The 12,932-nt window shown below is 39.0% G+C and overlaps 1 protein-coding gene and 1 long non-coding RNA gene across 3 annotated transcripts in view; both read right to left on the reverse strand.

Annotated features, from left to right (window-relative positions):
- LOC133273976 (uncharacterized) overlaps nucleotides 1–12,932 on the reverse strand; it is a 929,536-nt gene that overhangs the window by 91,048 nt on the left and 825,556 nt on the right. The window lies entirely within an intron of this gene.
- The window catches only part of CNTNAP5 (contactin associated protein family member 5), a 299,193-nt gene that overhangs the window by 84,232 nt on the left and 202,029 nt on the right, over nucleotides 1–12,932 (reverse strand). For both annotated transcript variants that reach the window (XM_061462659.1, XM_061462576.1), the window contains exon 13: nucleotides 10,760–10,879. In XM_061462659.1, the coding sequence (XP_061318643.1) occupies nucleotides 10,760–10,879 (120 nt within the window). The remainder of the gene's footprint in view (nucleotides 1–10,759; nucleotides 10,880–12,932) is intronic.

Raw genomic sequence — 12,932 nt, forward strand, 5'->3', positions numbered from 1 at the left:
TCTAATGTTTTACTGCATGGAAGAGAGCATCAGCAGGAACCTGGTCACTCTGTGATGAAGACCTATTACAGGACAGTGTAGCCCACAGAGATGTTTCTGTCTGAACCAGCTCAAGCAAACACTACAGAGCCTGCTGAGCAAGAGAGAAACTACCAGCTCCCCAGGAACCATAGGAAATCTGCAGCATCTTCTATCGCCAGGTATCCGAAGAAAATTAAGATACCTTTGAGCTAGCTTTGACCCTGAAAGAAAAGAGATAATTATGGAGGTACCACTGATGTTTTACAAACATAGCTGTATCTGAGAGCAAAGCTGTGGCTGATGAGCTTGCACAAACTCGCCACAAACAGAAATCACAAACTGTTGCCAGAAACCTAAAACTGAGAGTATGTTCTTACCACTCAGTTGGAAGTCAGATCACTCATTCAGTTTTCAGATTTTTCTGTATCTAAATTGAGTGATGCTGTGCTTAGATGATGGTACAGAAAAACATATGATATAACATCTGTAGTTAACTGTAAATGTTGATAATTTTCCATGCTGGGGAGTCCATTCTCATCTCCTTCATTGCATTTGCTGGCAGAGCAAGGGATATTGTAGCTGACAGAAAGCAGAATCTAGGCTTAAGCGCAACCAGCCCTGTAACAACCCAGCTTATGAGCAGCATTGGGGTTGGCATATGATAGGCAGAACATTGCAATTAGAAACAATTAGCTTAGCAGGGAGGCTGTTTCCCAGCTTGCTCTGGTGAGATAGTAACAGGTAAGATAACAAGGACAGCCTGAATGGCCAATCTGCTGAAGTGACCCAGAACAAAAGGCAAACTCCTTAATAAGTATTCACAGGACTCAGCCCTGCACGTGCTCCACAATATTATGAAGAGTCACATCCAGTAAATTCCCTCTTTATCAAAGACCCTGTTTACCTACAAAATACTGACTGGGCAAAAATTTAAGGAAGTAAATTCTAATCATTTGATGAAAGGAAGATTTCAATCTGACTTGCAGTAATCTAGAGTTACAGAGGAAGAGGCAAGGTCTAGACAAGAGATTCTATTTTGTTATTTGCTTCAACAGGGAAACCCTGGATAACACTGAATCAGATCTTTTCTAAACTGATCTTAAAAACTATGTATCTAAGTATTCAGAAGTTTTCACCAGACTACTTAATCTAAATTCTTGCAGAGCTTCCAATACACCAGCAAAACAAATCCAGTAGCTATGTGGCTACTGTAATGCACCGCAGTTGGAGTATTCTCAATTAGGCTACAAATATCCCACAGAGTACTTCAAAATAACTCTAATAGGTGTATAAAAATCCTAAATGGACTATCCATGCAAAGACACTCAGATGATTTAATGGATTGTCATTATGGAAGCATTCAGATGGCAAGCAAGTAAAAACCACCATCTGGAGACTATCTAAAGAGGTCTGTTCCAAGTCCGAGCTGCAAGTTATGGGGAAATTACTCTCCCAGTAATGTATGGCATTAACTTAAGGACAGTTTATGCTCAGCAAACCATACATTCACTCACAACATTATCATTATTTCTGTGATGGTAGACAGAAAGAGTTTGCTCACAGGTCTGTAATTCTGTAGTTCTTACTGAGTTCAGGATGCTGCTCATAGATCCTGTGAGTTGGAGCTCAAAGAAACATTGCTGCAATGTGTGACACACAAAATATAGATTAAAATCACAAGACATCACAAATTTATTGCTTGTAAAACTTGTCCCAGTGATTGCAATCACAGTCAACACTGTAGCCAATACCGTGGACAGTCCTGCACACGTATTGCACCCAACACAATATAATTCAATGACTTCATAACACACATATGAAAGTAGTGATTCTTATCAGCCAGAGTCACTGTGCTTTTATTTTTGTTCTCCCAAGGACTGACATGAACAGAATGAATTTTTTCAAAGCAGTTGAGGGTGTTCTAACTTTCCTCTCACTGAAGTTGGAAGAAGTTTAACTCCTACATTCACTGAAAAAACTACTAAAAAAGACAAACACGAAGTTGCGGATACTTTAAGGAACATGTAAACCCAAGAGATGATGGAATTAACTGGTTGCTGAAAGTCCAGATTGGCAGTCATAAGATCCTCCCCACTGAGAGTTATTAACATAATTTTGAGAAATTACAATGTTTACAATAGCGGCTACAGTGCTGTTCAGGAATTACAACAGGCTAGAGCTTCAGAGTGGTTAACACCACTGTGCTTTCCAGGCTGTGTATTTATGCACCAAGAAAGGTGCTGTGTCGGTACCTGAAAAGTTGAAAGCATAAAAATCTAGTAGTTTAAAAGCAACATAGGAGTACTAGGAAAAACTTCGTAAAAATACCATAGCATAAAACAGTCTTCCCAAGAAGTGTTAGAAATATAATTAATTGACATCTTTGAAATGAAGATGGACAAGACTTCAACAAACATACTGTTAGTGACAAGCACTCATTAACAAGTGTGTTGGACAGACAATAGACAGTTCTTTATCTGATTTTCCTCTGTAATTGTTCATTAATTTTCAGTGGTCTTGTTATTGTTACAGCTGTGCTCACCTGTCCTTAAATGTGAACTATGACATTCAAGAACTGCTTTTCTCCACAGGATCTTTTAGAACTGAGACGCTAACTTCAGATTTTCCATCCTCTAGTTTGCAAAGGAAAAGGAAAACAAAGTTTCTTTCTGTACTCAAAGTAACTGTGATTTTGCAAGTACATAAGAACAGAGAGTTCAAAAAAGTAATAGCAGAAGGGAAGAATTCCAGATTTACATTTCAGAGATTTTATAGATCAATGAGATCTGTGCTTTGCTGGTCACTTCAAAGATTCCCTCTATGTTCCACCTTGAAAGTAAAGGTAACCATCAGCACACTCTTGCAAAATATATACATTCAGCTCACTGATCTAGTAGTAAAAGGAAAGCCACAGCCACCACCAAGCATCCCTGTGGGATGGCAAAAGCTACCACTATTCAAAAGTTTTTTTCCCTATGTAGCTGGTGTAGAAAGAGCACAGAGAAACACATCCTCTGCTACCTTTTTTATTTTTAACAACAACATCAACAACAACAACAAAGCAGTGAAAGAGGCTTTAAAAACTTGTAGTTTGAAAGGAAGCCTTTAGATTAGAAGGGCAGCTAACACACCACAGATGCAAGACAAAAGAGCTGGTGACAACAATGTTAGAGGAAGAAGAGAGATAAATTCAACTATTTCAGCCATACTTCCTCCCACTTCCCAGGGAAAAAATAAGTACACACATTTTAGCAAGAGGGATGTGAAGCAAAGATGGGCTAGGTAGTGTACATGAAGTCACAGGCACCTGCTAGATACAGATAGAAAAAAAAACAACAATAGGGAAAGTTCCTTCTTTCAAAAGGACACCCCTTTGATTACATGCAGCAAATGAGCCTGAAAACGATTTAATCTTTAGTTTGCTTTGGACAGAGTGGGAGAGCTACTTCTCCCTCCTGCGTCTCAACTGACTGAGGGAGAAGTAACTAAGAGCAGGAGGGTAGTAAATTTTTTAACTATTCCAAGACAATAGCAAGACTATGTGCACCTGCCTCCATAGATCTGAAAACAACACAAAAATAATCCCAGCCTTTCTTCTGAAGACCCTCACCATTCAGGTCAACTTCTGGGTTTTATTCAAGCACCATTTTCTCCACCTTAAACCTGGCAGCATTAAGAAAAAGATAATATTATTTTCCTCAAATTCACATTCACAAGCTTCAGAACCTGCGTCAGAAATGTAGCTGCAATCGACATGCACACAGATCACTACACCTAGAAAACAGTGCAAAGCTGTCTGCAACTCAGCTCTAAGACCTGCGTATGCCTTTGCAGTCATGCCTCTGCACAGATTATGTCATGGCTTTTGAAATTAGGGCTTTAAATATTGTTCCTATTTCACAACAGGAGGTTCAGGTTTGTTTTTTTAATCTTTATTCTTTTTTGTTTTGTTTTCATTACATTTTTAGGCGGTGGCACTGTAATCATAGATGCAAATCGAGTGCCACTAGTTCCTTCTAGATATTTCCATACCTGGAAACTGTTAAACTAGGCAGATAAGGAACTCTTTTCCTTTTTCTTTCAACAAAGAAGTTATCATTACATTTTTATATCTATCCATACTATATGTTTTTTTCCTGTTTACTCAATTTAACTAGCTCTCCCTGTGCTTCTGAATTTGCAATGAGAATGAAAAAGCTGTTCTCCAGGCAAAGGTCACTGCCTAATTTTACCTTCTGTTATTTAACTTTATTGTTTTATTACTTTCTCAGCTTGGTAAAATTTTGAACCACACACAAGCTGAAAATAATTCTAAACCCAGTAGGAGAGTGAAGCCACAGCATCTACTGTATAGCCTGTAATAGTTAAATGCAGCCTTCAAAAGCATATTTCCTAAATGCTTGTTAAATTGTTCCATAATTCAAAGGTGACAGTGCTTTAATTTCAGGGTAATGCTACAGCTTTATGACTTCACAATTTTATTTAATGGTCCAATTTACTAGGATATTATGCTGCCTGCATTTGGCCCTAGGAGATGTTTTTACAGCATGGGACTGCAATGCATTCAGCACATTTTAGACCGTTTAGCCTCACCCATTGCTCTATCATCTTGCTGGAAGCCTCCAAGTTGCTTTTGACGGCACACAAATTAAATTGTGGGAAATTAGAGCAGCTGGAAAACTGGCTTTCAATGAGCTCTGTATTGTCTAATTCTCATTTTTATTCTTCAACTTTAAATATCCCCGTGGAGCACATTTCACCCATACAAACTGCATCACTCCTTTGTGATTTAGGAGGTTTGTCACAAAACAAGATTATTCAGACTGATTAAATTGCCAACAAGCCAAACATACGGTAAATGCTACAAGAGGGAGAGAAAAATTGCTCTGAGACCTCATATGATGCATTTGTTTCATGGTGCTCTACATTGAATGCTAAATATTGTCCTGAAAGTTGTACCTGTAAACAACAGGAGTAACCACACAACAGAGAGACTCTCCTCCTTGAGCACCATACAGTTTTAAGCTGCAGTGGCAGCTTAAATATTCAAATATTAGAAATTCAAATATTATTTGAGGGGTGTAAGAAAAGCCAATTTCTTATCACAAACAGCTTTAACTCACTGAATCCAAAAAAGTGTTTTCCGAGTCTTCTATGAAACCTATTCATTTTTATGCATTTTCTTTTCCTGTTAGCTGACCCAGCAATATGTCCTTCTGCAGCTTGTTCTATGCTCATCAGCTTCCTCTTAGCTTCTGATTCAGCCACTTCCAGCCAGTAGAAAGGCATCACAATGCATTTCCATAAAAGAAGCTCTGGGGGGGAAGTTCCTGTCCTCTCAGTCCTGCATGCAGACCACTCTCCAATGGTGCTGGTAGACTGCACTTACGGTGTGCATTCCTTAGGGATGTCCATGCCTGGAATCATTCCCCGTCAGTAGCCAGCACCAGGAAATCACCATGCTCCTGGCTCCATAGACATCCTGCCTTGGCCCTGGCAGAGATGGAAAAGCTGGGTTCCCAGCTCTTACACGCCAGGCATGAAGCTTGCTCAGTCTGAGCCCACAGTTCTCTATGACCATGCTGGATGTCTCTCATGGATGAGAAGGCGGCACTTCTTCTGCAACCCCTTGAACCCTCATCCCCAGTGTTGTGCTGAAGCCCAGAGATCACAAACTATTAACCTGCCAGCCTCTTTCTTGATCCTCCATTTCTGTATTTCCCCTAATACAGTCTACCTTCAACAAGCAGTGAAGAGGAAGTTGTTGAACTACTTCCTAGTGTAAAATGGACATGTCTCCACTGTGCTTACACTCACTACACTTCTGACAACAATGTAGTCTTCTCTGACTCAGTCTCCTTCATCTAAGGTAAATTTTGAGAGACTCAACATAATCACTTTCCTGCTGTTTTATATGCCTTGTGATGGCTCAGACATTTGCATGATTCTTGCAGAAAAGAAGTGGAGCCTGTAGGAGACCTGCCATTCTTCTGGTGCTGAACCAGGAGGCTGACAACAGCCAGTAAGATAAAATTAATCACTGATCTAGTCATGGCAATTTCTAAGCATTATTGATTTGATAGCCTAGAGTCTGCATACAGTAAAACAGCATCAGGAAATTACAGTGACAGAATGACTAAAGTGTAACTATTTCAAATATCAAGGGCAAAATTTACCTGGCAGAAGATGAGGAAAGGTGATTACAAACACTTTTCATACAGGGCAGCAAAACAACTACATGGATGTAGACTGCATGTCTATAGACTTTGTACTAGTGAATATGATTATTAGCATTTAAGTAGTACTCCAGACAGATCGATAGATTTCTAAGCAACTAAAGAATAACACTCACAATGATGGAAAGACTGTCAGACCAGAGGTTCAAATAGTCCATTAGCCATTTTCTGTATTGACTGTTATCCGTCATTTCAGTGGGAAGCAAAGATTAATTTAACTGGGCTAATTATCAATCAGCCAACAGGGAAATTTTCTTTCCTGGCACTGGTGGTTGTTCATTACCCCAAAGCATGACAGGATACATCCTCTCTGTACTTTATGCAAAAAAGCGTGGGCATAGAATCCAGATAAAAAAAGCAAAGGTAGTTCACGTTCATATGCAGATGCCACTGGAAATGTTCATTCTGTTCTCTTGGCACTGAACACAATCATCTCAAAGTATTAATCCCTACACTGACCCACACAAATCCTCATAGTTTCTCTCATAACATTCAGTTACATATGATCATGGTTCGGCCACATATGTCTGGTTTACATCCCCATCCAAATGCATATACAGCATAGAGTCTTCATTGCTTCTTACAATTGATGAATTTCCCTATGAAAGTGACTTTGTTTTGCATACAACAGGTATAGAAGATGAAAACAACATTATGTTAATAAGGTGTTGCCTTTTTTTTTCTTTAATCTAGTTTGTTGTCTTTCACTGCCATTGAACTTCCTCTTTATTCCTATTGTAAGAATATGCAAATGAACATAACTTATGTCAATGTGGTTCATTCACCTTGGGTCTTCCCAATCTGAATAGCTGTGGATTATTTACTTCTAGCCTCTCTTTGAACAGATATCTTTCTATGCCTTAATTAAGTACATTACTGTTCCTGACAACCTCCTATTTCAACACCATATTTTACTTTTGCTAGAAATAAATAACCTTTAAGATAAGATCCTTCTAAAGTGCTTCAGACACTCTTCCCTCTTCTTGACCGACTTCAATAATAGCATGTCATCTAAAATTTTTGTCACCTTGTTTTTTCAGCCCCTTTCCAGACTGCGAATAAATACATTTATCCACTTTTGTGTCTGCAGAAGTCCTGTGACACTTCACTATTAAATTTCTTACCATGCTGAAAACTGGCTTTATGTTTATAATACTTTTTTCCTCCTTTCTCTCTGAAAAATTTCCCTTCATTTCTCTCTCCCTCCTTGTCTTTCTATGATTGTCCAAATCCCTCTCAACACATACAATCACAATTTTCTGGTTTCTTCAAAATTTTTACTCAGCAGTGCACTGTTAAAGTTGACAGGCTGCAGAGAAATCACTGAGTTCACAGCCAATAAATTAACTTGTAATGTTGACACTTCCTATATCCACATATTGGATGCCTATAAGCAGACACCAATATGTGAGAAAGCTGGTTAATAACTGCCCTGGTTAATAACTAGCTACAAATGAGATCCCTACTTGGATCAATTAAACAGGCAAAAATTAGAAATTTAAACAAATGTAAGTAAACATTAAAGAGCAACATTGTTCTCTAAATGCAGTGATGCTACTCATCTCTGACGTTCTGATTCCTTCTATGAACTCATCCTTCACAGATTCAAGCACTGTATTTCCTAGCTCACTGCAGCTCTACTTCTAAGAACATCAAATATGTTATTTCCTGGATTTTCCATTTCATCTCCAATTTCTTCAGCCTGAACATGTTTTGGGCATAAAGAGATTACTGTTTCTTGAACTGCATACAAAAAGAACTGCCAATGTAAGAGCAAAGCTTCATTTACACCAAAAATCAACCTCTGTCTTGGGGTGTGAACAGATACCCAGGAAAGTGAGGAAAACCAGCAGGTTTTCTTGAAACTCATTCCCATTTCCCAGGAGTCTTTGCCTCACAGCCACCTGAGCTGGGAACTGCAACTAAACCTCCATGTTTAATTGCACTTTCTGAATCTATCAGACAAGACTGCGCCTTTTTCCAGCCTGCTTTTTTCCCCTGTTACATTGCCCCGCTTGAAATCCTATGGTAGTAAGTTTCAAGTTGAATTATTCATTGCATGGGGCAACCCATTCCAGTGCCTCACCAACCTTACAGTAAGGAACTTCTTCCTTATATCCAATCTAAACTTCCCCTGTTTGAGTTTTAACCCATTACCCCTTGTCCTATCACTACAGTCCCTAATGAAGAGTCCCTCCCCAGCATCCCTATAGGCCCCCTTCAGATACTGCAAGGCTGCTATGAGGTCTCCACGCAGCCTTCTCTTCTCCAGGCTGAACGGCCCCAACTTTCTCAGCCTATCTTCATACGGGAGGTGCTCCAGTCCCCTGATCATCCTCGTGGCCCTCCTCTGGACTTGTTCCAACAGTTCCATGTCCTTTTTATGTTGAGGACACCAGAACTGCACACAATACTCCAGGTGAGGTCTCACAAGAGCAGAGTAGAGGGGCAGGATCACCTCCTTCGATCTGCTGGTCACACTCCTTTTGGTGCAGCCCAGGATACGGTTGGCTTTCCGTGCTGTGAGCGCACACTGCCAGCTCATGTTCAGTTTCTCATTAACCAGCACCCACAAGTCTTTCTCTGCAGAGCTGCTCTGAATATCTTTGCCCATTTTGTAGCTGTGCCTGGGATTGCTCTGACCCAGGTGTAGGACCTTGCACTTGTCACGGTTAAACTTTGTAAGTTTAAGCATAAAGGTTTTTTTTTCCATACTTTGCACATAATCTATTACTGTAAACAGTTTTTATTAATATATCAATAAGGTCTGTTCGCAGAGAGAAAAGGAGCTCTTCTAATTAATGCACCCAAACCATATTTAGATGATACAGAAGCATAACCCAATTGTACCTCAAAATCTCTGAACAACTGTAAAATACTAATTTCTTTCTGTGTCTCAGCCTTCTGCTATGCAACAAAAATAATAGAGATGCCTGTGACAAACAAGCTTCCCCTGCCACAAATAAGACAAGTAGAGGAAAAGAAGAAATACAAAAAAGTTCTCCAGGCTAGAAGGTTATGCCAGTTTTCCCCATCTCCACTTTTCTCGTAACCAAAATAAAATTAGAAAGTCAGCAAGTTCATTGCAGATAGAGAGAAATTCAGGCATATGATTCTGGATATCTGCCAGATAAAATTTATTTGAGGAAAGCAGATGCTTTCTGCAAGGAGTTTGTAAAAAATCCTTCTTCAGCAGAGATGAAAAGCACTGACAATGTTTTGATCACACATACTTATATGATAAATAATAAAAATGAGCACATTTCCCATACTGGAGATCAAGGAAGGATATTCCGACAGAAAGGTGAAACTGTTTCAATTCTTACGACATTCACAGTGAAGGAGGCACATCTTATTAAATATTTGTTGCACTTGAATAAAAAACATAATAATTAACTGGCATGCATTTAATTAATATAACAGTTGTCCAGTTATATCAAAATGAAAAGTTAATCTGAGACACTTTAAGTACAAGGGGATTAAGGATAAAATATGAATATATATCCTCCATCCTTAGTTTTTGGGACTCAGTGTGAAGGTGATATGTAGCAAATTAGCTCAACCAGAATCAGCAGCTTAGAATGGGTAATAAAATATTCTTTCATCTGCATCTGGCCATAGGAATCAAAAAATGTCAAACAGAAGACAGTCTAGGAAATTTCCTCTCCATTTAAGAAATAAAAAGCAGAAAGGGCACTCTACTACCTACCCCAATTCACAATACAGGCTATGTAATCTTTTCTCATTGCCTTGCATGACAGTCCTATATACAAAATAGGACTCATTTAAGCGGGAGTTTGCCAAACATGCTTTTGTGTCTGGTTTTGTTTTTTCTTTTATTTTTAGAACTACATATCTGTAAGGTTAAAAAGTCTCAACCAATAGGTCATCTTGCCAGGCTCTTGCTCCACTACTTGCCCTTTGATGTCCCTCCTTCTAAGAACATCATGCCTTCCCCTCCATACAGGTACCCGGGATGATCAAGATTTCTATTCTCTGGGACAGCAAAAGCAGCATACTCATTTGAGAGGAGGTACTCCTGCTTATGTCAGACTGGAAGGGTTTACAGCTAGCTCAGTGCAAGGAGTTTAATAATCATTCTCAGATCTAGTGTTCTAGTTAAGCAGAGAAGTCATTCAATTACAAAAGAAAGTTTGAATTCTAAGTTTCTGCACCTTTAGTGGAAAAACATAAACCTCTCACTAAAAGTGATGCTATTATGAAAAATATATCAGCAGTGCCCTTTATAATGTGCAAATGGCATTGTAAATACCACTTAGCAACAGTACAAGGTCAGCCCTTCAAACTTTGTTTAAAAATTACTTTTACTTAGATCCTATTTAAAGAAACATTTCAGAGTTGAACCTCAGTGACTACCAGTTCTCTGCTTTTTCCCCACTACTGAGCGGTATTATTGTTGTGCCTATCATTGTCCTAGTAAGAAGATCTCACAATCATATTAGAGCCAACATAAAGCACTGAAGACAAGGTTAGTTCATTACCTGTTATATTGCAAAAAACACGGAGTGGTCCAAGAGGTCCACTTCCATCAGAATCGATGTAGAAGAAACCTGATGTCTTCCCTTGGTGTCGATAAGCCTCACAAGATTGTTCATAGATAGCTTGAAAAGAGAGAGAGTGATTGCATCACAAAGAAGGAGAAAACATTCAGATATGTTTCATACATGAGTACTGCTTTAACCATTGTCATACAATAAACTGTTGTTTCACTGCTGATTAGCATGTGAAAGATTTTACTGCATTTGGACCCAAGCCCATGCTCAAAATTAGGCATGTAATTGACTACTTCCTTGAACTTAATTGATTGTGGCTTTAAAGATGTACACACTGGCCTTATTTTGGATTAAAGTATGTAAACACTTTAGTAAATGGATATGAACTTTCAAATGTACCACCATCTAGTTGCGGAGTGATATATATACGCATCCACATACTGGTATTTCAAAGACATATGTACATACACATGTGTACATGATCTTCTACATAGGCATGTGCTCAACTCTTGCCAACACAGATGACATTATTTTTAAGTAACCAACTTCCCTGCAGGATATTGGTAACAAATAGCTATAAGCCCCTACCACCATCTACTACCCAAATGAAAACAAGCAAAAAAAGCCACTGTTCCCTAACAGAAAAGCTCAAGCTCAGATACAGTCTCCATCCTTGGTGACATCTTTATGCTTTAGCACTATTTAATACAACCCTTTCTCTCTGCTTATCAGTGTTCTTCTTTTGTCAAATTAGTGCCCATGGAAATCCAAGTGGTTAATTAAACAGGCACAGCAGGTCACCAAGAGCAAGAACAGGAGGAAAAACTCTCACAGGCCAATATAATTCCTCGTAATTTAGGCATTGTTTCAGGCAAGATATCATAACTGTCACTTCAGATGGTGCAAAGAGAAAACTCCCCCAGGGAGGCAGTTAGGTCATATCAGAAAGTCACATGTATGACCTGGATCTTGAACAACAGTAACCTTAAATCCCATTGCAGAAGGATTGATTTCTTTTTCCATCCACTTAAACACTTACCTGATTGTAATGACAAGGTTATTCTTTGTAGCAGCTTATGACTGTTCACCTAATTGGCAGCAAACACAGTAAAAACCACAGATTGACTTAGCACATAGATCAAGACTTCCTTTTTTCTCCCTATGAGACAGCATTATCTGGAACATACAGTAACTGAAATGCAAGCAAACAGAACTACCCCTAATCTTCAAGTAAGCTTTTCAGTGCCCATAATAGCAGAACATACAGAAATATATTTGGACATCATCTTTGGCTACTATGAGGTCAAATTTATCTTTTCTTACCCCCTAATTTTAAGAGATACTATTTAGATACTATTGGCACATTCATAGAACACTCTACAGCACAGGACTTACACAGGCTGGGAGATAGGGGAACTTGTGAATAACACATTTGTTAGCCACTGCAAATCTTTTTTTCCAGGCCCCCTCAACTCTTCGGGCAGAAGAGCAACACAGTTAAACTTGATAAGGCATATCTGTTATATCAATACAACTGCAAAGCTCCCAGTGCTTTTCATCTGGAAGGACATTTGCAGACTTAGTGCAGGAAGAGCACTTCCTCATCACTTCTGAAACGCAGTCCTAGCCTCTCCTGCAGCAGCCAGCAATTGCTCTGCACTAGCAGCAATAGTTCCTCACTTCTATTCCTGTGTGCACAGGGACTCACATTCCTCCTTGCCCCTCATTCCTTAAAAATAGCTTCTCTAAAAAAAAATAAATAAATAAATTACAGAAAGGCTTAAATAGTAAGCTTGAAGTAGCCTTTTCTGATTACTCTTCTGAAGAATGCTGTATTTCGCCACTCAGGTATTAATAGAATTTGGACATTTCTTCAATTCTGCCAACAAAATGGAATCACAGTTCTAGGAGCTCTGATCCTAAACTGGCTACAAATGTAATAGAGTCTCACCAATAAATCACTTGTACCATTCACCAAAATATGCTCTTCCTTTGTACATTTCTCTTCTGACCAGACATCTTCAGCAGGCAGAACATCACTAAGTGCTAAACATACACAGTACTACACTTCCCAGAGTTAAGAAGCTTCTTAAGGTACTCAGCACCTGGTGAGACAGTGCTTTAATTAGTATCCATCCTATATAAATAGATTTCAGAAAGC

The sequence above is a fragment of the Pezoporus flaviventris genome, unplaced genomic scaffold (assembly GCF_033815535.1).
Source record: "Pezoporus flaviventris isolate CSIRO_AGI_PZ_B2104156 unplaced genomic scaffold, CSIRO_AGI_Pfla_v1 ptg000001l, whole genome shotgun sequence".
In the NCBI taxonomy this organism is placed as follows: Eukaryota; Metazoa; Chordata; class Aves; order Psittaciformes; family Psittacidae; genus Pezoporus; species Pezoporus flaviventris.